This window comes from Ictalurus punctatus, unplaced genomic scaffold (genome assembly GCF_001660625.3).
Source record: "Ictalurus punctatus breed USDA103 unplaced genomic scaffold, Coco_2.0 Super-Scaffold_100046, whole genome shotgun sequence".
Lineage (NCBI taxonomy): Eukaryota > Metazoa > Chordata > Actinopteri > Siluriformes > Ictaluridae > Ictalurus > Ictalurus punctatus.
This window is the reverse complement of record NW_026521087.1, coordinates 2,334,744-2,361,663: the sequence shown is the minus strand read 5'-3', so window position 1 is coordinate 2,361,663 and position 26,920 is coordinate 2,334,744. Positions and strand designations below refer to the sequence as shown.

General features: G+C 41.0%; 2 protein-coding genes across 6 annotated transcripts in view; both read left to right on the top strand.

Annotated features, from left to right (window-relative positions):
* Nucleotides 1–377: 377 nt before the first annotated feature.
* The window catches only part of LOC128630089 (NACHT, LRR and PYD domains-containing protein 12-like), a 98,146-nt gene continuing 71,603 nt past the window's right edge, over nucleotides 378–26,920 (top strand). For 3 of the 5 annotated variants that reach the window (XM_053678633.1, XM_053678634.1, XM_053678631.1), the window contains exons 1-8: nucleotides 378–451; nucleotides 611–732; nucleotides 1,188–1,304; nucleotides 1,715–1,769; nucleotides 2,004–2,208; nucleotides 2,493–4,269; nucleotides 7,168–7,341; nucleotides 8,881–9,051. In XM_053678633.1, the coding sequence (XP_053534608.1) occupies nucleotides 680–732; nucleotides 1,188–1,304; nucleotides 1,715–1,769; nucleotides 2,004–2,208; nucleotides 2,493–4,269; nucleotides 7,168–7,341; nucleotides 8,881–9,051 (2,552 nt within the window). In that variant the 5' untranslated portion in view covers nucleotides 378–451; nucleotides 611–679. Of the gene's footprint in view, nucleotides 452–610; nucleotides 733–1,187; nucleotides 1,305–1,390; nucleotides 1,445–1,714; nucleotides 1,770–2,003; nucleotides 2,209–2,492; nucleotides 4,270–7,167; nucleotides 7,342–8,880; nucleotides 9,052–26,920 lie in introns of those variants that run through there. The other 2 variants (XM_053678632.1, XM_053678635.1) reach the window with 2 other exon arrangements.
* Nucleotides 18,618–26,681, top strand: LOC108261797 (piwi-like protein 1). The gene is made up of 4 exons (XM_047153894.2): nucleotides 18,618–18,741; nucleotides 18,933–19,035; nucleotides 19,976–20,129; nucleotides 20,211–26,681. Exons 1-4 carry the CDS (start codon nucleotides 18,667–18,669, stop codon nucleotides 20,326–20,328), a joined length of 450 nt encoding a protein of 149 aa, XP_047009850.1. The 5' UTR covers nucleotides 18,618–18,666; the 3' UTR covers nucleotides 20,329–26,681.

Below are 26,920 nucleotides of genomic sequence, written 5' to 3'. Positions count from 1 at the left end.
TTTCTGCAGATATTTAAGTAAACTTACTCAGTGTATGAGTTCTGCTTCTTTATCTAATGATCTGCTGAGTGTTTCTACTTCCTGTTATTTTATTTTAGTTTATATATTTGTATAGAGCTCTGACAGTTGTTCGTGCACAGCTGAATGAAGTCACGAGATAATAAATGAAGGTAATGAAATGATAATGTGTGTGATGTAGATTTGACCAGACTTTTAATTCTGTTCTCTGTATTTGCAGCGTTTTCAGGCTTATACTTTCAGTATTTACAGGCCTTTGCTCGATGGATCAGAAAGCTGTCTGAAAACAAAAGATATCTGTGTGTGTGTGTGTTTATTACCTTACCTCACTGCCCCTCCCCCTCTGCAGAATAAACAGGTAGACAGTGAAAGTGAAAGTCAGTCTCCATTTTGTGTGGAGGGGAAAATACAGCATTTCAAGAGTAAAAACACAGTGAGTGTCTACATCTAAAGCTATAATATATAAACACACTGAATGTACACCAGATGCAGAAGAGTTTTGTGGGTTTGTACTGAAGTTTGAATGTACACAGGTTGTTTTATGACTTGATACCGTGACTATTTCCTGTAAGTGAACTCTGTGCTGATACAGGGTTTGATTTAACACACCGATATTGGAGTGAAGTAAACGTGTGTCCTGCTGTAATCTGGAGAAGGAGACATGACCTCCAACATGAGTGTGTCTGAAAAACAGGACTTAAAGAGAGACGAGAGGTGAGTTACTTTTCCATTCACCAGCAATAAACACACACCGTCTCATGGAACAGATCTGTATCTCTAAACACTCACTAGTTAACAGAGGAATTAAACTTTGGTTTAAGGTGTTTAATAACAGTGAATATATCACTGATCTGATCTAAGAACAGTTTAGAGAAATCATTCACTGAGAGAAGACTAAAAAGGACTGTGCAATGTGGAGAAGAGCAGTGTAGCTTTGAGTCGGTGAACTCTACAGGCTTTAAGACCCAGCTGAGTCAGTTATCTGTGATTGGGACTCCTGACATCAGTGTAATTCCTGAGGTATGGGGCGTGTCTCCTGTGTGAATAAGTGTGCAGACTGGAGCTGAATTAAAAAGATGGAATTATTGGTGTTTAATGATGAACACATTGTGTAACAGTGCTGAGACAGCAGAGCATTAATTATTGCTGATATTTCTGTTTAATTCTAGAATGATGGAAGGAAAGAGATCAGACTCACCAGAACCCAGCTGTGTGTCCATGAAGAGTGACTGGTCAATGGAGCAACCACTTACCTTCAGAGACGGAGCCAGTTCTCCTGATGTGAGGTCAGTACAGTGAGGTGTTTTACAGCAGCATTCCACCTGATCAAACTCACTGGTCTCATTCTGAAGCCCTTCATGATCTTTAACAGGTGTTGAAGCAGTAAAACACTAAACTGTGCAGTGCTGCAGCTCACGGACTGGCGGTGAGGAAAACTGCTTTAAGAGTTCAGTTCAGCCTGCAGTCCCTGAGCTGGAGGGTCTGTGGTGCTACACAACAACATTTACACCTGGGACATTAATGACTAGATCACTATTTTATTCATAAACATGTTAGTGTCAGTGAGAAATCCTGAAATCAGTGTATTGTGTTAAGAGGATAGTGTTATATATCTGTCTCTGTATGTATTAGTGTGTGTTGTGCAGCTATGAATACATATAGTCTATATCACATCATGTGTTTTATTTCTTCACAGACCCCAACAGAAGAAATCAAACCTCAGCAGAAATCAGTTGGACTCCATATTCAAGGTGTGTGTCTTTTTAATGTGTGTAACTTGTGTGTGAGCAGGTTGCAGGTTTTTTATTTAAGATCATGACAATTTACAGATTTATTGATGTGCAGCAGCATTATGGGTAATCAGGCAGAATTTCAGCTGTAACTGTGGTAATAGAAAGAGACTTTTATTCTTTTCATAAAATAAAATCATCTCTCAGTGTGTAACATTATAATATTTAGATGTGTTCCTGTGTGTTTCTAACCAGGAGCTGGAACACAAAGTCATCACTCTGATGAAGAATGAGCTGAAGAGGTTCAGGAAGCTCCTGAGTCCAGATTACCCAGCATGCACTGAGAGGGAGGTGGACGATGAGGAGGATCTGCACAGTGTCAGAGACGGAGCGCTGAAGATCACACTGCACGTCCTGAAGAACATGAACCACACAGATCTCGCTAACACACTGCACAACAGTAAGAGCTCTGAGTCATGGCTTTATTCCGTCAGGTTCACTTTAGAGAGAGGAAATAGTTTTAGATAGGAACACTTTTAGTTTGAGGTTTGAGTTTAGTATCATGTACATCTGGTGCTTTTCTGTTCTGTTCGTGGTCCAGCTTGTGGTGACTCTGTACAATGGTCCTGTTCCTTCAGGAATATTTACTACATGAATCAGGAATGAACAGCAGCATTAGAATTTTACATTTAATCCTGTGTTCAGTGATTTTACATTAAAACATCTTATTACTTTGTTTATTAGAACTCGCCTCTGTGTATCAGACTAAGCTGAAATCCAGCCTGAGAGAGAAGTTTAAAAGAATTAATGAAGGAATCTCACAGCATGGAAGCTCAGCACTTCTGAATGAGATCTACACAGAGCTCTACATCACAGAGGGTTGGAGTGGAGACGTCAATAATGAACATGAGGTGAGACAGATTGAGACAGCGTCCAGGAGACCAGCAGCACAGGAGACACCCATCAAATGTAACGAGCTCTTTAAAGACAAGTCCATCAGAAGAGTGCTGACTAAAGGAGTTGCTGGAATTGGAAAAACAGTCTCTGTGCAGAAGTTCATTCTGGACTGGACTGAAGGAAAAGCAAATCAGGACGTCACCTTCATGTTTCCACTTCCCTTTAGAGAGCTGAATCTGATGAAGCAGAAACATCTCAGTCTGATGGATCTTCTTCATCACTTTTTCCCTGAAATGAGAGAACTACAATTAATAGACTGTGACTCCTACAAAGTGGTGTTGATCTTTGATGGTCTGGATGAGTGTCGACTTCCTCTAAATTTCCAGAAGAATGAGAGACTGTGTGATGTGACAGAGTCGGCCTCAGTGGATGTGCTGCTGATGAACCTCATCAAGGGGAATCTGCTTCCCTCTGCTCTCCTCTGGATAACCTCTCGACCAGGAGCAGCCAGTCAGATCCCTCCTGAGTGTGTAGACCAGGTAACAGAGGTACGAGGGTTCAGTGATCCTCAGAAAGAGGAGTACTTCAGGAAGAGGATCAGTGATCAGAGCCTGGCCAATAAAATCATCTCACACATGAAGTCTTCAAGAAGCCTCTACATCATGTGCCACATCCCAGTCTTCTGCTGGATCTCAGCCACTGTTCTAGAGAGAATGTTGGGTGAAGCAGAGAGTGGAGAGATCCCTAAGACTCTGACTCAAATGTTCACACACTTCCTGATCTTTCAGATCAAACACAAGGACCAAAAGTACCATCAGAAATGTGACCCTGATCCTCAGCAGACCAGAGAGAGTATCCTGGCACTGGGAAAACTGGCTTTCCAACAGCTGGAGAAAGGAAACCTGATCTTCTATGAGGAAGACCTGAGAGAGTGTGGCATTGATGTCGGAGAAGTGTCAGTGTACTCAGGAGTGTGTACCCAAATCTTCAGAGAGGAGTTTGGGCTTCACCTGGGGAAGGTGTTCAGCTTTGTACATCTGAGTGTGCAGGAGTTTCTGGCTGCTTTATATGCATTTTTCTGCTTTATTTTTAGAAAGACAAATGTGTTGGTGGAGCAAAGCACTGGACATTCTAATTTCTTCAGAAAGTCAGACATGTCTGATCTCCTCAGGACTGCAGTGGACAAGGCCTTACAGAGTGAGAACGGACACCTGGACCTGTTCCTCCGCTTCCTTCTGGGTCTCTCACTGGAGTCCAATCAGACTCTCTTACAAGGCTTAATGCCCCAGACAGGAAGCAGCTCTCACAGCAAACAGGAAACAGTCAAGTACATCAAGAAGAAGATCAGGGAGAATCCATCTCCAGAGAAATCCATCAATCTGTTCCACTGTCTGAATGAACTGAATGATCATTCTCTAGTGCAGGAAGTACAGACTTACCTGAACAGAGAAGGTCTCGGTCGTCTCAGGGGAACCAGACTCTCTCCTGCTCAGTGGTCAGCTCTGGTGTTTGTGTTACTGAACTCAGATCAGGAGCTGGATGAGTTTGATTTGAGTAAATATGACCGATCAGAGGAATGTCTTCTGAAGCTGCTGCCAGTGGTCAAAGCCTCCAGAAGAGCTGAGTGAGTATTTTTATTTATAAATGTATCACTGCATGGTTTATTATTTTAATGTAACACTGAACTGCACTGTTTAGATTAATGCTGGTTAATAATTACTCTAATCATCTTTAAACAAACCTCTGGTACTGTTACAGAACAGTTTCACTTTTTACACCAACACGTTACGTCTGCACTGAGGGCGGGGCCATGTGGACAAAACCTTCTATCACCATTTATTACCTTTTCTCTAAAACTGATGAAGAAATGATCTCTACAGAATAACTGCATGTATTCATCACTGCTTTCTGATCATTTTGTGATCTAAACACCAGTGAAAGGCACTTTTTCTTTTCTCCTTTCATTTGAAAGTGACATTGAACAGAACTTCACAAACGAGAAGAAGAAAAACAGAACACTGTCACCATGGGAACAATATGAATACAGCATGTGACATTGGTGATATAGAAGATATAGGAAAATATCTATCAATAGACATGACTGATTATTCTATTTTCTGGTCCTATGATATGTATAAGCGTATCACACCGCCCAATCTGCACTGAGGGACACGTGAGAGTGTCGTGGAAAACAATCTTTCCAACCTAAGCTAAACACTTCAGAGACAGAGGGTTTGTAGATGCCAAAGGTCATCAAACTTTATTGAAACAACAAAGTGAGACAGTCTGCAGAAAGTCTGAATTATACACACACATGTCTTTATATACTTTTCTGAAGCAGTAAAATTATCCCTAGGCGGGGCATTAACCTCTTCTTTCTAAAAACAAACCAGTCTCCATCGCTGTAATGAATTATTCATATCTATATGATACCTTACATTTGTGGTGCATGCGTTGTCAGTTGGATTTTCTTAAAGGTTTTATTGGGACAAGGTCATTTTTTGCAGCGCATGCGCCTTGCGTTGAATTTTCTGAAAGGTTTCATCAGGACAGGATTTTTACCCCGTCCCAGATTTCCCCCTTATACCTTAATGACCTTCTGGCTTTAGTCCCAGCCTGGTACACTTCATCCTGGAAGTCTGATCTGTTATTGTGACACTGGTATTGAAGCTTAAAGGGCTTTGATTGGAAACACAGTTCTGGTGAATGTCTAATTGCTCATTTATTGCCAGAGTAAAGCTGCTTTAGACAAAACACACGGTTCTTCTAACTCCGTTTACACAGGACATACAGAGATGCAGAAAAACACCTGATGTTCAGTAACACATAGACGTCTTCTAGCTCACTACACACTTACAATAGAACTTGATTAAAACTCTTCTGTGCTTTTTCACTTTCACACCGGCCTTGTTTGGTTTGGACCGATCAGACTTTCTCTTTAGATTGGATCTGGTGTGGGATTAGTTTACAGGAAGAAAGAGGATTGTCCTCGAGGACGGATTTCCAGTTAGCAAAAACATCATAATAACCCCTCTGTGCAGATCAAGGGATACGTCCTGTTTATAACTTTAATCTCTAACAAAAATGTGTGAATATTTACCATAAACAAACAAACAAATACATAATGCATGCACTGTGTGAGACGGATTTCCAGTTAGCAAACTAACTCGTCAACTTACTCCACACACACACACACACACACACACACTTTCACACACTCTCACACACTCTCACACACACACTCACAAACATGCTCTCATTCACACACACACTCTCTCACACACACACACACTCTCTCTCTCTCTCTCACACACACACTCTCTCTCACACACACTCTCTCTCTCACACACACACTCTCTCTCACACACACACACACACTCTCTCACACACACACTCTCACACACTAACACACTCTCTCACTCTCACACACACTTTTTTTTTACATGTACGTCCCTTAAAAATGGTTTCAATTATAATAAAGTATTTATTCAAACAAAAACCCTTCTGTTTTCATTTCAATAATAATAATAATAATAATAATAATAATAATAATAATAGTAATAATAATAATAATAATAATAATAATAATAATAATAATAGTAATAATAATAGTAATAGTAATAATAGTAGTAGTAGTAGTAGTAGTAATAATAATAATAATAATAATAATAATAATAATAATAATAATGCTGATGTGGTGTCCTGTCCTCTGATTTGTGTGTGTGAGAGAAACACACTCACATTTCTGTTACATGGTAAAGAGTAAGTGTGTTATGGCTGTGTGTGTGTTTGAGGTCAGTGTTCTGATATTTCATCATTTCTCTTCCAGGCTGTGTCGGTGTAATCTGACAGAGGAAAGCTGTAGAGTTCTGTCCTCAGTTCTCAGATCAAACTCCTCCAGACTGAGAGAACTGGACCTGAGTGACAATAACCTGCAGGATTCAGGAGTGAAGCTGCTCTCTGCTGGACTGGAGAATCCACACTGTACACTGGAGATACTGAGGCACACACACACACACACTCACACACACACACACTGTACACTGGAGATACTGAGGTACACACACACACACACACACACACACACACACACTGTACACTGGAGAAACTGAGGTACACACACACACACACACACACACACTGTACACTGGAGAAACTGAGGTACACACACACACACACACTGTACACTGGAGATACTGAGGTACACACACACACACACACACACACACACACACACACACTCTGTCTCTCTCACACACACAGACTTTTTTTTACATGTACTTCCCTTAAAAATGGTTTCCATTATTCAAACAAAAACCCTTCTGTTTTCATTTCAATAATAATAATAATAATAATAATAATAATAATAATAATAATAATGATGCTGATGTGGTGTCCTGTCCTGATTTGTGTGTGTGAGAGAAACACACTCACATTTCTGTTACATGGTAAAGAGTAAGTGTATTATGGCTGTGTGTGTGTTTGAGGTCAGTGTTCTGATATTTCATCATTTCTCTTCCAGGCTGCGTGTGTGTAAACTGACAGAAGAAAGCTGTAGAGTTCTGTCCTCAGTTCTCAGATCAAACTCCTCCAGACTGAGAGAACTGAACCTGAGTGACAATAAACTGCAGGATTCAGGAGTGAAGCTGCTCTCTGCTGGACTGGAGAATCCACACTGTACACTGGAGATACTGAGGTGTACACACACACACACACACACACACACACTGTACACTGGAGATACTGAGGTACACACACACACACACACACACACACACACAGTACACTGGAGATACTGAGGTACACACACACACACACACACACACACACTGTACACTGGAGATACTGAGGTACACACACAGACTCAGACACACTATAATAATAATAACTTTATTTATATAGCACTTTTCATACATAAATGCAGCTCAAAGTGCTTCACAATCCAAAAGAATCAAAAACACGCAGTTTTCCTGTGTGTGTCTCTTTAAATGCAAATGAGCTGCTGAGCCCCGCCCCCTTTCCGGACGAGAACAGCTCCTGTTTCGGGTAGTACATTAGCCGTGGAATCTGCTAACAAGCTCATTCGGAAAGGCGATTTACAAACACCCACAAAATATAAAGTGCGATACTTACGTCTTCTGGATATGAATCTGGATCACGAACAGTTGGTACTGATCCGTTCTTGAGAATCAAGTTTTTAGTAAATCCTGCTTTGTATTGACCCGCGTTCACACAGCAGTCTGGTGTGAAATGATTTCAGGGATTTTTGGAGCACGAGTCCAAGTCTGAGTCCAAAAGTATGGGATTCATTTTCCATCAAAAGTTTTGCGGTCAGGGATCGAAAAATAATAATCGTGACTCAAACATTTAAAAACACGTAAAATTATATCACACAAAACTGAACCATGAAATCAAAGTCTTCTGAATCACACAAAATCATGTTTCCATGGTGATATTACTGTGTTTTTGTGCTCTCTGACATTTTCTGCTCATGTTTTCTTTTTCTGAACGCTTCTGCTGGTTTTCCCTTCGCGCTTGTTTCCACATTCTCCGCTCGCTTTTCCAAATGTTGTAGTTGGAGTTTCATGTAAATCAGGGCGGGGTTTAGCGTCACCATTGGTCCACTACAGCTCCTCCTCTAGCCAATCAGTCGAAGAGGGGAGTTGACGTCACTCCTCTGAGACTCATGGCTGTTGTGTTCATAGACACACATAGACTCCGCATTGGCCGCTGGATCGTAGGTCAACAGTAATAAGTCTCAGCTTGTATTATAGTTTATATTATAAACTAAACTGCTGCTAATCGAGATTTTCATCTATACTGCCGTTTTTCTGCAAACCGACTTTTATGACAAGCTCCTCGTTTCGGCTGAGCGACTGATATGTTGTGAATCTTACTGTAGTTAGTTGTGTAGTTAACTTTACACATTAAAGAGTTCCTGTGGAAATGCTCCTACGCACACTTTATGAAGAAATTCATAAACATTCATTCACTTCTCACATCAGAACAAAGTGCATGTATTTCTACAGCCTGTAGATCAGTGTACATTACACACACATTTACTTTAATAACATCACAATACTAGTTTATTGTTTATACACAGGCTGTTCATTTTATATTTTTATCCTGACATTAGAACCTTGTGTTCAGGTAAACACTTTATTTCCCACCTGATGGAAACTCCTCATTTCACAATCAGATAAATAAATCTAACACTTCATCATTTCTCTTCCAGTCTGTGGCGGTGTAATCTGACAGAGGAAAGCTGTAGAGTTCTGTCCTCAGTTCTCAGATCAAACTCCAGACTGAGAGAACTGAACCTGAGTCACAATAACCTGCAGGATTCAGGAGTGAAGCTGCTCTCTGCTGGACTGGAGAATCCACACTGTACACTGGAGACACTGAGGTGTACACACGTGTACACACACACACACACACACACACACACACACACACACACACACACACACACACACAGGAGATACTGAGGTACACACACACACACACTCACCCACTGTACACTGGAGACACTGAGGTACACACACACACACACTCACCCACTGTACACTGGAGACACTGAGGTACACACACACACACACACACACACACACACTGTACACTGGAGACACTGAGGTACACACACACACTCTCACACACTGTACACTGAGGTACACACATACACACACTCACACTGTACACTGGAGATATTGAGGTACACAGACACATACACACACACACACACACACACACACAAACACACACTCACACACACTGTACACTGGAGATACTGAGGTACACAGACACATACACACACACACACACACACACAAACACACACTCACACACACTGTACACTGGAGATACTGAGGTACACAGACACATACACACACACACACACACACACACACAAACACACACTCACACACACTGTACACTGGAGATACTGAGGTACACAGACACATACACACACACACACACACAAACACACACTCACACACACTGTACACTGGAGATGCTGAGGTACACACACACACACACACACTGTACACTGGAGATACTGAGGTACACACACACACACACACTGTACACTGGAGATACTGAGGTACACACACACTCACACTGTACACTGGAGATACTGAGGTACACACACACACACACACACACACACACACTGTACACTGGAGATACTGAGGTACACACACACACACTCACACACTCACCACACACACACACACACACACACTGGAGATACTGAGGTACACACACACACACACACACACTACACTGGAGATACTGAGGTACACACACACACACACACACACACACACACACACACACACACACAGACTGTACACTGGGGATACTGAGGTACACACACACACACACTGTACACTGGAGATACTGAGGTACACACACACACTCACACACTGTACACTGGAGAGACTGAGGTACGTACACACACTCTCTCTCTCTCTCTCACTCACACACACACACACACACACACTCACACACACACACACACACACACACACACACACAGTTTCCCTCTGTGGTGATTGTAACTGTAGTGATGTGATATTGTCATTGTTGTGTGTGTGAGATGAGAGTAAATGTTGTGTATATAAAGATTTTGTGTAGTTGATGTTTTCAGAGCTAAAACTGAGTGTGTTAAGTGTGAGAAGGTTTTCTTTCTTGCAGGATGTGGAACTGCAGGATTACAGATGAAGGTTGTGCTGCTCTGGCTTCTGCTCTGAGGTCAAACTCCTCATCACACCTGAGAGAACTGAATCTGAACGATAATAATCCAGGAGAATCAGGAGTGAAGCTGCTCTCTGATCTACTGAAGGATCCAAACTGTAACCTGGAGACACTACAGTGAGTTACTGACTTACTGTCTCTTTACTGTATCATACTGAATAATGTGTGTGTGTGTGTGTTTATGCTGATGTTCTTCTCTGTCTTACAGCATTAAGGATAATACACTCACCAGGACTGGCGTATGACAGGAGTCTCACCTCAAACCTCTTCTCCAGGATAAAGCAGTCTTGGTGAAGAGTTAGAACCCGTCCCACATTTCCAGCAGTTTGGGAGTTGAATCATTAAACTTACAGGGGCAGAGCAGAAACAAAGTCAAGAACAGGCAGAAGGTCGTACACAGGAGAAATCAACACACGTAACCAAATATCTGCTGTACAAAGCAACAGCACCGATCTGCCCCGGGGATGGAGACTGACGAGGCTTAAGTACACGTCCGGAAATGTACAGCCAACTCATCCCGAAGCACGAGGTGGGAGCAGGCGTGTACGAGATGTGATCGTCCAATGGCAAGCCGGAACATGACACATCGCAGTGGACTGGGCTTAAAAGAGGAGGAGACAAGACACCCATCCCTCCCCCGACATAGACACACGAATGGAACATAGTACAAACAGAAATACAACTGAGGACGTAACAATGGTCAAGTATCAAATAGAATGTAAACTTGCATTGATGAAGGTAATGTTGTTCGTAATTGTTTATAAATTACCATGGTAACACAGCTCCAAGGTATAAAAATATGGAGTTTGTCATCAATAAAACAGTAACCAGTTTTAATACCTAAAAAAGTTTACGTAGCAAAATTTAGCAAAGCGTTTTACAGTAAATTAAAATGTAAGATTAAATTAATGAAATGTTGTGCAGCACATGCTTATGTTAATGTTTGTTTCATTATATGATCATATAAATAAATAAATAAATAAATACTCCCAAAGTCACCAGAATGGAATGCTTTTTGCTGTTAAACATTTAGAGATTGAGGTTGTGGTGACTCAGTAGTTCACTCAGTATATCTGGGTAAGACACAGTGAACGACTCACTGCTGGCATTCATGAAGAAGTCATAAACTCCACTGGAATAATAAATAGGATCTAATAAAACCATGATGGAAATTATTGGTGTAAGTTTGTTAGGATAGACTTCCTCCAACCTGGAACTATATCCTCCAGTCCACGCGGTGGCGGTAACGCGCCTAACAGCTGCGTCGCCGACCAGTAGAAATCACAGAAGAAGAAAAAGCTGCAGCGGGTATCTCCTGAGCAGTTGAGTTATTACACCGAACTAATCATCTCCAGATTAAATTATTTCTGACAGTTTTACAGTTAGATTTGATCCCGTTTAAACATAAAAGCTGGTTATTTTGTCTGTGTTTGAGGAATTAAAACCCCGTTCTGTTTTTAAACCCGAGGTAAGTTAAACGGAAGCTGTGTGGCCGAATCCCAAATTGATGTCATTTCCGGTTTAAGTGCACTTATTAGGGATGAAATAATGACGGTCTACACCCTATGTAGTGCAATATTTAAGTATAACCTTACTTTATCATAAAATCCATTGTTTGCTCCCTGCTTATAGCAACTAAAATAAACAACAGTGAGTGTAAAAGTGGATGTCATTTAGCAGCTAAAATAACTTTATATTTCTGTTATGTTTTTAATGTATAAACTGAGGTAAAGTTGGGTTTGTATTGGACATTTACGGCAAATTCGAGCTTCTCTCTTCTATTTCTCAAGAAATAAACACAAAAAAGACAAAATGTGTGTGTAACTGGCGAGGTCACTTTGTAAAGAAATACTACGCGCATGCGCACGTAAGCATTCACGTCAACATGTCCGCCATATTGATGAGGGAAAGACCGCGCTGTAAACAAATACAAGTAAACGGAGGAGGTGTGGTTTTTCTGGATAATAATTTACATGATTTACCGGAGATGATAACGGCATCGTTTTCAAAAACTTGTCCTTTGAAACCCGTTTTCCAAAGTTTTCAGGCCCCGAAACGCAGTCGTCATGGAAACGAACAGCCAAACCGCATCAGAAGTTTTCGGTTTTTATTTGAAAACGTTGTGGTGTAAACGGCCTCTTAACAACTACAGCAAAATGCTGCTTTTATTGCTGAAGACTTTCTGTAAACAAATAGAAATAAAATAGAATTTTTATGATTCACACTATATTACACTCAATTCTTCTCAAACACAACTCCATTTTGAAAATAATCAAAATTTCTTTTGTTAAAAAATCAATTTCATGATGCAGCTTATTATTACAGCTGCAACTAACGATTATTTTCACAATCGATTATTTTTTTTCGATTAATCTGATGGGGGCGGGGCAAACTTTCAGTGCCTTTTTTTGTTTATTTAAAATAAAATCCACAAACTGAGTGTTACAAATATAAATTCAGACTAAAACTTTACACAGATGTTTGTCCAAAACAGAAAAGAACCCAACACACACACACACACACACACACACACACACACACACACACACATATATATATATATATATATAAAATTTAGGACTGTAGTTTAATTCGGTGCTTTTTGTGCATCCATAAAAAAATAATGCATAAGTACTTATATAATATAAATGTAAACTAACTAAATAAGATAAATATATATAAACATTTATAAATAGTTAGATAGATAGCATTATTTTTCATGGATGCAGAAAAAGCACAGAATTAAAGTCCAGTCCTAAATGAATAATAAAATCTCACTTTCACTGCACCTTGTGGTTTCTGAATTAGACATTACAGATCTTACTCGCGCTACACTCTGTATCAGCGCGTCTACACCACGCGTGACCAGCAACACAGCCTCGTTACTAACACTTTATTTTCCCTGCTTTTTGAACTGTCTCTCAGCCCTAAATAGTTCCGCGGTATTTGTGTGGAATTGGGATGAACGTCTAGTTAAAGGGTTGATGTCTCGCTGACGCAGTGATTTGTTCTTTAGGAGTGTTTTTCTCTTGAACAGCGCTCTGTGTGGAGACTTGAGGTAGTTCTGTAGTCACAGGTGCACAAATCAGTCACACAGCTCCAGCTCCACCTGCGCCTCTCGCAGGGAAACGGTTTCTGTGCACTGGCTCCGTCCCAAATCACCTTGTATGGAATCTCTATCTCTAGTGCACTAGGTGCGGTAGAGACTCCATTCGTTCAGACCGTGTGTAGTGTACCTAGATACGCAGTCGTGCAGGATTTGGGCACAGGCCACGCTAATGAAACATCCATTTCAAGTCAAGTTGCTATTGTTAAACATTTCACTAAAACCTGTATGGAAACGTTGCTGTTCAGTTGTTCTATAAGCGCAATTTCAACCAAATACAGTGGAGTGTAAAAGTTTGTACCCCCTTTTGGTTTCTTTTGGACGGAACGGTGTTAAATGTCCTAAACACTGCTAAATTTGACTGTAAGTAGAAGTTAATTTTATTATCAGACTCAGATATCCATGTTAATATTTTTAATACTGCTCATTAGTGTTAAATGACGATGATTTTGTGGTCAGTAAACCGATTTTGTGTTGATTTTGATGTATGTTTTGGATCACTGTCCTGCTGGAAGATCCAACCACGGCACATTTTAATCTTTCTGGCAGAGGCAGTCAGGTTTTTATTTAATATCTGTTGATATTTGATAGTCCATGATGCCATGTATCCTAACGAAATGTCCAGGTCCTCTGGCAGAAAAACATTCCCAAAACATTAAAGATCCACCACCATATTTAACCATGGGCATGAGGTACTTTTCCATATGGATACCTCTCTGTGTGCTTCAAAACCACCTCTGGTGTTTATTACCAAAAAGCTCTATTTTGGTTTCATCTGACCATAGAACCCGATCCCATTTGAAGTTCCAGTAGTGTCTGGCCAACTGAAGACACCTGAGTGTGTTTTTGGATGAGAGTAGAGGCTTTTTTCTTGAAACCCTTCCAAACAGCTTGTGGTGATGTCGGTGACTTCGGATTGTAGTTTTGGAGACTTTCTGACCCCAAGACACAACTAATTTCTGCAGTTCTCCAGCTGTGATCCTTGGAGATTTTTGTCCACTCGAACCATCCTCTTCAGTGTGTTGAGACGATATAGACACAAGATTTTCAGACAAGTCCTAAAGCTACACAAAGAGAACCCATTTAAACAAATGTGACACATATTATACTTGGTCATTTATTTATTGCAGAAAATAATCCAATATTACATATCTGGGAGTGGCAAAAGTATGTGAACCTTTTGCCTTCAGTATCTGGTCTGACCCCCTTGTGCAGCAATAACTGCAGCTAATCATTTCCAGTAACTGTTGATTAGTCCTGCACATGGGCTTGGACATCAGTTTTGGCCATTCAAACCAATAACTTTATTGTTCTTTAACCATTCTTTGTTTTGGGCCATTGTCTTATTGCATGCCCCACTTTCTCTTGATTCAGTTCAGTTCCTGGGTTCATTCTTGTCCTGTGGTTGTGGAACTCACCACTACACTAATTATAATCTTTCAGATAGCTTGGAGATTTAGTACATGTAGACCTTCTCAACTCAGGTTTTTCTATCCCAAGGAAAGTTTCTGACACAGCCACTTCAGAAGTTCCTCCCAGTTTTTGTTTGTGACTTTCCTCAGAGAATGAGGGAACCTGAGTCTTTTGTAGAATGCGCTGGAATGTCAACATCTGGCTGTGAAGTGTCTTACAACTCTGGTGCTATTGATGTTGCATTGTGCCCATCTTTCACCTCATCAGTATGTCAGTGCACTACTTGCCCACTTCCCAATGCTACTGTGCACCATACAGGACCAGTCTTTTTCTGAACTGTTCCTGGAATAAAAGTAGGTCCAGAGCTCACCACAAGATATCTTTCCTTTGCATGTTGGTCATGGTACCATTTTTGTCTCAATTGCTTGTTACGCACGTGACATTTCAAATCAGGATGAATGAGACCCTGTGTAGACCAGTTTCCTTCCACCCAGCTGATTAGCGGCTGATTTGCCAGTGGTCGACTGTGGCATCGTTCGGTAACTGAACAGCACTCTGGCTAGCTTTTTCAACGGACTCTCCAGCACTGTTTTCATCAGGGTTTTGAATGTTTGAACGGCCCTTTCAGCCAGACCACTGGAAGATGCATGGTAGGGTGCTGTGCTTGTGTTTGTGTTTGATTCCGTTTCTTTCCATGAACTCGTGGAATTCAGCACTGGTAAAAACAAAGAAACTGCTATGGTCTGACATCACTACTTCTGGTATCCTGTGTTGGCTAAAGGTTTGTCTTAAGCACTGAATGGTAACTGTGGGTGTAGACTTGATTAACAGATAAGCCTCTATCCATTTTGAGAATGCCTCTACCACGATCAAGAACATTCTACCCATCCGTGGTGCATCGTAATCAATGTGAATCCTTCTCCATGGCTGCTCTGGCAACTCTCACGCATGCAGTGGCGCGTTTCCCGGAGCGTTTCTGTTTTCCTGACAGACTGCACACGATTTGACCAATGCTTCCACCTCTGCATCCAAGTGTGGCAACCACATATAGCTACACACCAGGCCTTTCATCCTGGTAATTCCCGGATGGGTTTCGTGTAGATGTCTTAGAAGAGCCGCACGCCGTGGATGTGGAATCACTACGCAAGTCCCCCATCACACAAAGCTGACCTGTATGCAGAGTTGATCCTATTTCCTTACATATTCGGGATGTCACGATACCAAAAATCTAGTCGTCGGTACCGATACCACCAAAAGTACACGATGCTCAATACCACAATGTGCTTTTTATTTAAAAAAAAAAAAAGGGGGAGAGATTTTAAAAAAATTATAAAATTAAAAACTCCTGGAGGGCATCCTCCTCTGGCTGATACTGGCAGAGAGAGAGAGAGAGAGATATTTTAGTTCAAACACTCTGAACATGACTAATAAGTGCTAAGGTGCACTCCTAAACGCACGCACACACACCCCTTATACTCTGAATGCAAGCATTAGTTTAAATTCACTGATTTGGTGTCAGGATTAAAATATTTATTAAAAGCATGAACATGTGAATAATTATTAGTGACATGAGGCTACATTTAGTTGACAGGACACGGGCTGAATGGCGATGCATGGTGGCCCATTAGGAGGTAGTTTATAACATTGCAATGCGTTAGTGTTTAACAAATAACTGGATATCGCTAACATTACATGGAGCATAGTGTCCGTAGTGTATGAATGGGTGTGTGAGTGTGTATGTGATTGTGCCCTGCGATGGACTGTCCAGGGTGTACCCCGCCTTGTGCCCGATGCTCCCTGGGATAGGCTCCAGGTTGGATGGATGGATGGATGGAGATATATATATATATATATAACTTCATTAAATATAAATTCAATTCAATTCAATTTTATTTGTATAGCGCTTTTTACAATAGACATTGTCTCAAAGCAGCTTTACAGAAATATCAACACGGTATACAGATATTAAAGGTGTGAATTTATCCCAACTGAGCAAGCCACTGAGTGGCGACGGTGGCAAGGAAAAACTCCCTAAGATGTTTTAAGAGGAAGAAACCTTGAGAGGAACCCGACTCAGAAGGGAACCCATCCTCATCTGGGTAACAACAGATATTGTGAAAAAGTTCATTATGGATTTATATGAAGTCTGTATGGCGTTGAGAGCAGCCGTAGTCCCAGCAGTCTGGAATTAAAGAAGATTTGAGCTCCATCCAGAGGCAGAAAGGATCTGGATCTCTAGTATCTCCATAAATTCGTGTGGGGCTCGGCGAAAGGAGAGAGGGAGAAAGTAGAACAGAATCTAGTCAGGGTAGGCTTGAGTAAACAAATACGTTTTAAGCTTAGACTTAAACACTGAGACTGTGTCTGAGTCCCGAACACTAATAGGAAGACTGTTCCATAACTGTGGGGCCCTATAAGAGAAAGCTCTTCCCCATGCTGTAGCCTTCACTATTCGAGGTACCGTCAGATAGCCTGCATCTTTTGATCTAAGTAGGCGTGGCGGATCATATAAAACCAAAAGGTCGCTTAGATATTGTGGCGCGAGACCATTTAGTGCTTTATAGGTTAATAAGAGTATTTTATAATTAATGCGAGATTTTACTGGGAGCCAATGCAGTATTGATAATATCGGTGTGATATGGTCGTATCTTCTAGTTCTAGTTAGGACTCTAGCAGCTGCATTCTGGACTAACTGGAGCTTATTTATATTCCTACTGGGACATCCAGACAGTATGGCATTACAATAATCTAATCTAGAGGTGACGAATGCATGAACTAGTATTTCCGCATCATGTAGTGACAATATGTTTCTTATTTTAGAAATATTTCTGAGATGAAAGAAGGCTATCCTAGTAATATTATCTACATGAGCATCAAATGATAGGCTGGAGTCAATAATCACTTCAAGGTCTTTAACTGCTGCACATGATGAAACAGAAAGACCATCCAGAGTAACCATGTGATCAGAAAGAATACTTCTAGCTACACGTGGGCCTAATAAAAGTATTTCTGTTTTATCAGAATTAAGCAGAAGGAAGTTAATTAACATCCAATGTCTAATGTCCTTTACACAATCCTCAACTTTACTAAGCTTCTGTCTGTCCTCTGGCTTCGCTGAAACATACAGCTGTGTATCATCAGCATAACAGTGGAAGCTAATTCCATGTTTACGAATAATTTGACCTAGGGGTAGCATATATAAAGTAAAGAGCAGTGGGCCTAAAACAGAACCCTGTGGAACTCCAAAAGTAACCTCAGTACGCATGGAGAATTCACCATTTACATCTACGAACTGATAACGATCGGTGAGATAAGACCTGAGCCAGGAGAGGACTGTTCCCTTAGTAAATAAGTCAAATGAAACTGTTTTTATTTATTTATTTATTTTTTTAATTGAATGTTTAAGGATATTGCTGTTTGATTTTCTTTGTTAAAGTCGTTTCACCTTTTGTGATGTGACACACGCAGTGCAGTGCAACTGCTTCTATGTGATTTTCGTCACAGTATATCCTTTTATGGGTCTAATACGGCATAAGAGAATTTCAGATTAACAGCCTCAGTCTACATATTACCATTACTTCTTGTTCTGAAGCACTCACTTTAAATCATGTGTGTAAGGGGGTTGTGATCCTGTCAGCCAACCGTAAGGATAAATACGATTGCGTGAAGAAGTACTTGTGTGCGGACTGTCCCAGTCCAAGCCAGTGTGTGGTGGCTCGCACCCTCAGCAGACCTCAGACCCTCATGACCATAGCCACAAAGATCTCCTTGCAGATGAACTGCAAGATGGAAGGAGAGCCGTGGAGCGTCGAGATCCCGGTACGGTTCTGTTCTTCAAGCACTGGGAGTTTTTCAAGTAACTGAAATATATCCGGCATTGGGATTTCAACTACAACCAAAATCATCACTTAAAAGCATATCTGATCTTGTAACTGATCAACAGTGGCACCTCCTAACCTTGATGTTATTCTATTAAAACATTGTTTTAGTGACTTCTCCTGCTCTTTCAGTTGAAGCACCTGATGATGTTGGTATCGACTGCTACCACGACAGTGCCGCAGGAAAGAGATCCATCGGTGCACTGGTGGCCAGCCTCAACCCGGGCATGTCCAGGTACTTAAAGCATGACTTGTGTGGACTCTGTAAACAGCTTTAAGAAGGGTTGTGTTTAATGAACTAGATTTTAGATTTGAACTTTTCCACCAGTCTTCAGAAGAGAGGGCATTACCCTTTGTGGTTCATCGTAACTTTAGGAGAGAGAAAAAGTACAATATCGTTCTTTTAATGAATAAAATGTTTAATTGTCAAATTGCTGTGGTATAAGGAATAAAAAGCATCAGGAAGACCTGTTTAGCTTCGTGGTGCATCACATTACACCATCCTGACGTTGACTGATAATCTTTCTGCATATAGCAGCATGCTCATGGTTTCTTTATTTGTTGATATTTTTTAATCCCTCGTATATCTGCATATTGTTACCACTACAAACGATCAGTAAAGATTATGAATCCAACAAGAGTTTTTCAGCTCAGTGGTGGGAAATTTCAGAGGCCTTTAACACTACTTCCTGCATCTCAGGATTCTTTACCCAGGCCTGAGCTGGTTCTCTTAATCTCACACACTCTTCTCTGTATTTCCATTTCCTTCCAGTTGAAGGACAGAATCACAATTTTTTTAGTCTTGAGTCCTCTGAACGTTGTTTTCCTCGCTGCTACCCCACCTTCATCTTCCTCATAAAGGGTCTGGGCCGTGCTCTGTATGCTATGTGCTCTGTATGCTATGTGCCACTGCTCTGTAACCATGAGAGCACCGTCCTTCTCTCAGGTGGTTTTCAAAGTGTGCAGGGTATGAAATGCACTCTGGGAGGAACATCATGCTCATAAATGACCTCGTTACACTGCAGTCTCTTTGAATTCCGACTTTACACTCAGGATGAAATACTCACACTGCAGTCTGACGGAACGTGGGAGAAAAAGCGAGCAATTTTAGAATTGTCGCTTCAGTTAAGAAGTGCACTAAGACATGGCTTTTTGTTTTGATTTCTTTTCCTCAGCTGCGCTGAAGGCCTACTTCAAATACAACGAATGTTTGCCGTCACGCATCGTGGTGTACCGAGACGGCGTGGGCGACGGCGTGCTGCTGAGCGTAGTCGACTATGAAGTGCCTCAGGTCACGCAGTCCACCAAGGCCATGGGTGAAGATTACACGTGAGACTTGACATCTCGATAAAACAGATTTGACGCACGCTTTTTGGGTTTTCTCTCAGCCAGCAGTGTTTCTGTGTACAGGCCCAAACTGACTGTGTTGGTGGTGAAGAAACGCATCTCTTCCAGATTCTTCGCTGTCCTCGACACCAGACCGAGCAACCCTCCTCCCGGAACGGTCATCGACGCCGAAGTCACGTGACCCGAGTGGAGTGTTCAGGCATAGTTCATCCATCTTTTTCTCTTTCTCTTTCTGATCACAGCTTCAGGTTGCGTTCGGTGTGTTTTAAATGCTGATGGCTTGATTTGTCAGGTACGACTTCATCGTGAGTCACAAAGTGCGCTTCAGCAGTGTGGCCCCAACTCACTACAACGTGGTGTACGACAGCAGTGTCCTCAAACCAGAACACATGCAGAGACTCACCTACAAACTCTGCCACATGTATTACAACTGGCAGGTGAAAGCCACACACACACACACACACACACACACACACACACACACACACACACACACACACACACACACACACGTTCATACAAGCCCGCTTTCTACACAACCCCAGATCATGCTGATTGATGATGTAAGGATTGAGGATGTGGTCATTTTCTTTAATCGCACGTCTATCATTAGAGAATCCGCATCGTGTGATCAAAAACGGAGAACGCGCATGAATTTGTTACAGAATTTGTCCAAGATTTTATTGGGAATGTTTCGTACAGTGTTGACGATCTAAATAGCTTAAAACCGTGTAATTGCAGGGTTAAAGATACGAGCTATACGAGATCAAGCCTGTGATCGGAGTGTCCGTATACTCGATGTTTACAAAACCGCAAGAACGGAAGTGAAATGCTATCAGTCAAACACGTCAGAGTTAATGTATTGTTCTGATGGCTGAAGGAAAATTTTACTTAACGGTTATATCTTAAGGGTGAGCTGAGGTTGTGTATGATTAGTTTAGGAGAGAGAGAGAGAGAGAGAGAGATGTAGAGAAAAGGAAATAAAGAATTAACAGGTGCTGTGAATTGAGGATGTGTAGAAAAAAAGTATATTTAAAGCAGATGAATGAGTATTAGAAGCCGAGAAAGGTGAGGTTACATTCGTGTTTCCTGGAGGATGCAGTAGAGGTGTGTGTGTGACTTCCTGTATACATATATACACACGGTTGTGTGTAGTTTTAGAAACATCTGGGACTTGAATTTTCAGTGTGCACATGATAGATGTGCTATATAATGTAATTTAGAAACCGGTGGATTACACGAATATTTTACACTAAATATGAAACTTATTCACTTCGACTGAACATTAAATGAATCTCAGAACTGAGACAGTATTAAACAGTCAGTAACAGAGGCCCCTGTGAGAATCAGAACCTCAGGTTTAATCAGTGTTGTGGAATGTGATATGATCAAATCAACAAGTTAGTATATTTTACTTGTACTCTAAACCGGTTATCTAGGAATTGTAGTGGAAAAAAACTACTTGAGTCCAGCACTTTCCTTTAACTGGAGCTGAAACTTGTTGTTAAAGCGTTTTTGGCCTTTTGTCAACCCTACAGTGCACGTCCCCGAGGTGTGTTCACTGTTCAGGTTTTCCTACAAAATGTCACCTCCTGTAATAACACGAGCACTGCTTTTTATTTATTTAAATATTTTACATATACAGATTATATACTTTCTGTACATTTACAAAAGGTTGGTGTAGATTTAACAGATTTTACACAGAATCCATCTGTCCAAGTCGAGACTTTCTGTAATATATCCAGAAGTAGAGGGCAAGTGTGATAAATGCCATGGCGCTCCCTGTCATCTTGGCCATATGTTTTTCTTCTGCCCTGATCGCCATGGTTTTTGGACTGGTTTCTTTACTGTCATGTCCACTATTCTCAGAGTAGATTTAAAACCTTGCTCTTTTTTAAAACCAGGTTCTCTTTTACACACACCTGAGAGGAGATAAACCAGCTGAACTTTCTAATCTTACATTAAACATCCAACAAGCAGCTTTCGGGTCACAGTGAGATATTAATGACAAGTTCCTGTAACACTTCTTCTGCTTTAAACTCGAACCTGAGGGTGACGACGCCATCTCAAACTAAAACAACTTCTATCTTCAAAGCTCCAGTGCAGAAGAGTTACTCTGACCGGGGTGGAGTATTTCAGTGTAGTACCTTCTGATCGGCGATCAGCCTGCCATCATGCAGCTCACCTTCCGTCACCATGTCCTCCTTCTCGGCTGCACGTTAAATGCAGTCAGTGAAACCGGTGCGTAATGAACCTGTAGAGAGAGAGAGAGAGAGAGAGAGAGAGAGAGAGTGAATGAATGAATGAGTTCAGATGTTACTTTAACACATCTGTGATCTGAGTGCCTTGACCTCTGACATGATCTGCCTGGCGAGGTAGGAACTGTGAGGTTAAACGCTGTGACTGTAAATAAACACTGAAACAGGTGTTGACTCCTGCACTTACCACATGCGCAGAAACTCTGGCAAGAGCCTAAGGATCCTCCACTGAGCTCTCCACACCTACAGGAACACAGGTCTTTTAAACTCACGCACTTCGTTGTACATCTAAACCGTTATCCATGGACAGAACACACACTCTCCCCAAACAATATAAACACAGTAAAATAAAACTCAAGTGATCGAGTCACTGATGAATCGTTAGAGAAGGACGAGCGCATTGGAGCGGTTGTGCTGCACGCGGGGACGAACGACACCAGGCTGCGGCAGACGGAGGTTCTGAAGAGGGACTTCTCCAGCCTGATCGAGACGGTACGAGGCAGATCACCCACCCCGAAGATCATTGTCTCTGGACCTCTTCCCACATACAGACGTGGAGCAGAAAAGTTCAGTAGACTTCTAGCATTAAATGATTGGTTAGTCTCTTGGTGTAATGAGCAGAATCTGGTGTTTGTCAATAACTGGGATCTGTTCTGGGAGCGTCCTAGGTTGTTTCGTCCTGATGGCCTGCACCCCAGCAGCCTCAGAGCGGAACTGCTTTCAGACAACATTTCCAAGACACTACACTCCAAGTGACTGTCTACCGTAAGTACATCTTCCAATAATAACAACATTCAGTAAAATCAATGTTCAACTAAAAATCCAGGAAAGGTAATACATACTATAGAGACTGTGTCTGTTCCCCGAGCTATACAAATATATAGAAAATCTCGGAAAGTCTATCTTCGTAACTTAATTAACATAAAATTAAATCATATTGAATGCACATCCAGCACTTTTGATCTGAAGCTAGGACTATTAAACATTAGATCTCTTGCGTCTAAGGCTCTTATTGTTAACGACATCATTACTGATCAGGAATGTAATTTAATGTGTTTAACAGAAACTTGGATTAAACCAAACGAGTACATAGCATTAAATGAAGCCAGTCCTCCTGGATACAGTTATGTACATCAGCCTCGTTCAACTGGTAGAGGAGGAGGTGTTGGTCTCATCCATAGTCAAAATCTAGTCGTCACACAAAAACCTAGTCATAAATTTAATTCTTTTGAAATTCTTTATACCAGTATAAGTTATGTAGCCACAAAAAATAAGTCAATTCCTCTAATTATTATTTACAGACCCCCAGGGCCATATACTGAATTTCTTAGTGAATTTACAGACTTTATCTCAAACCTGGTTGTGTCTGTAGATAAAGCATTAATCGTCGGAGACTTTAATATTCATTTTGATAACCTGGAAGACCCTCTAAGAATAGCGGTTGTGTCCATCTTAGATTCAGTAGGGATTAATCAGAACGCAATCGGGCCTACTCATAATGGTGGTCACACTCTTAACCTCATACTAACATACGGACTAAGTATAGAAAATATTATCATTTTTCCGCAGTCTGAAGTTGTCTCAGACCATTATCTTATCTCGTTCATAATACGTATTGATCATAATATTTCCACCTCGTCTCGCTACCGCGTAAAACATACCTACACATCAGCTACTGCACCGAGCTTCATAAATAACCTCCCAGAGACATCAATTAGATTTGGATCACCGTCAGATCACACAGAACTCGATCAGGCGACTGAAAGCTTGGAGTCAACACTCCGCTACACGCTAGATAGAGTGGCTCCACTCAAAAGGAAAATAATTAGAGAGAAAAAATTAGCACCCTGGTATAATGATCAAACGCGAACCTTAAAACAGACAACTTGACAATTAGAACGTAAATGACGTCAAACCAAACTGGTGATATTTCAAACAGCATGGAAGGAGAGCCTACTGAAATATAGGAAATCTCTTGGCGATGCTAGAAAAATCTATTTCTCCACCTTAATAGGAGACAACAAAAACAATTCTAGATTCCTTTTCAACACAGTAGCAAAATTAACTAGGAATAAAACCACTACAGAGAGAAACACTCAATCATTACATAGCAGTGAAGATTTCATGAAATTTTTCAATGATAAGGTTGAAAATATTAGACGTGAAATACAGGCCATTAAATTAAAACCGGACAGTACTGTAACAAACCCATTACATAACAATGTAGCAATATCAGATCAATGTTTAGAGTGTTTTGCTCCGCTTAGAGAGACCGAACTAGCTACATTAATCTCTTCAGCCAATTCATCAACTTGCATACTAGATCCCGTACCTACATGTTTCTTTAAACAGATTTGTCCAGGAGTAATTGAACCACTTTTAAATATAATCAATTCTTCCCTAAGCACTGGCTATGTACCTAAATCACTTAAATTAGCAGTTATTAAACCCTTGATTAAAAAACCTGATCTTGACCCGTCTCAATTGTCCAACTATAGACCAATATCTAATCTCCCCTTCATCTCTAAGATTTTAGAAAAGGTTGTAGCAAAGCAGTTATGCTCGTACTTAGATAGGAATAACATTCATGGAATGTATCAGTCAGGATTTAGACCTCATCATAGCACAGAGACAGCGTTAGTTAAAGTAGTAAATGACCTTCTACTGACTTACGATCAGGGTTGTGTCTCGCTGCTTGTGTTACTCGACCTTAGTGCAGCTTTTGATACTATAGATCACACTATTCTACTTGATAGATTAGAAAATGTTGTTGGTATTAAGGGAACAGTCCTCTCCTGGCTCAGGTCTTATCTGACCGATCGTTATCAGTTCGTAGATGTAAATGGTGATTTCTCCATGCGTACTGAGGTTACTTTTGGAGTTCCACAGGGTTCTGTTTTAGGCCCACTGCTCTTTACTTTATATAAGATACCCCTAGGTCAAATTATTCGTAAACATGGGATTAGCTTCCACTGTTATGCTGATGATACACAGTTGTATGTTTCAGCGAAGCCAGAGGACAGACAGAAGCTTAGTAAAGTTGAGGATTGTGTAAAGGACATTAGACATTGGATGTTAACTAACTTCCTTCTACTTAATTCTGATAAAACAGAAATACTTTTATTAGGCCCACGTGTAGCTAGAAGTATTCTTTCTGATCACATGGTTACTCTGGATGGTCTTTCTGTTTCATCATGTGCAGCAGTTAAAGACCTTGGAGTTATTATTGACTCCAGCCTATCATTTGATGCTCATGTAGATAATATTACTAGGATAGCCTTCTTTCATCTCAGAAATATTTCTAAAATAAGAAACATATTGTCACTACATGATGCGGAAATACTAGTTCATGCATTCGTCACCTCTAGATTAGATTACTGTAATATCTTACTGTCTGGATGTTCCAGTAGGAATATAAATAAGCTCCAGTTAGTCCAGAATGCAGCTGCTAGAGTCCTAACTAGAACTAGAAGATACAACCATATAACACCGATATTATCAATACTGCATTGGCTCCCAGTAAAATCTCGCATTAACTATAAAATACTTTTATTAACCTATAAAGCACTAAATGGTCTCGCGCCACAATATCTAAGCGACCTTTTGGTTTTATATGATCCGCCACGCCTACTTGGATCAAAAGATGCAGGCTATTTGACGGTACCTCGAATAGTGAAGGCTACAGCAGGGGGAAGAGCTTTCGCTTATAGAGCCCCACAGTTATGGAACAGTCTTCCTATTAGTGTTCGGGACTCAGACACAGTCTCAGTGTTTAAGTCTAGGCTTAAAACGTATTTGTTTACTCAAGCCTACCCTGAATAGATTCTGTTCTACTACTTCGCAGTCATAATAATCTTTTTTCTCCCTCTCTCCTTTCGCCGAGCCCCACACGAATTTATGGAGATACTAGAGATCCAGATCCTTTCTGCCTCTGGATTTAGCTCAAATCTTCTCTAATTCCAGACTGCTGGGACTACGGCTGCTCCTAACGCCATACAGACTTCATATAAATCCATAATGAACTTTTTCACACTATCTGTTGTTACCCAGATGAGGACGGGTTCCCTTCTGAGTCGGGTTCCTCTCAAGGTTTCTTCCTCTTAAAACATCTTAGGGAGTTTTTCCTTGCCACCGTCGCCACTCAGTGGCTTGCTCAGTTGGGATAAATTCGCACCTTTAATATCTGTATACCATGTTGATATTTCTGTAAAACTGCTTTGAGACAATGTCTATTGTAAAAAGCGCTATTGAAATAAAAAAAAGATTGGTATAGTCACGTATCGTGACGTAACGGAGACAAGGTAGGATGCAAGCGCAGTGTGAACAGTTTTATTGAGAGACACACAGGCAGGTAAATCCAGAATGTGATCCAAAAACATAATCCAGTAACATGCAAGGTTCAGGCAATCAGCAAACAGGCATAAACGAGGCAAGGCAGGAATCAAAGTCGTGGTCACGGGATACAGGGTCGATATACCAAACATGAAACAAACAACAGCGAGGGACTGGTAGCGG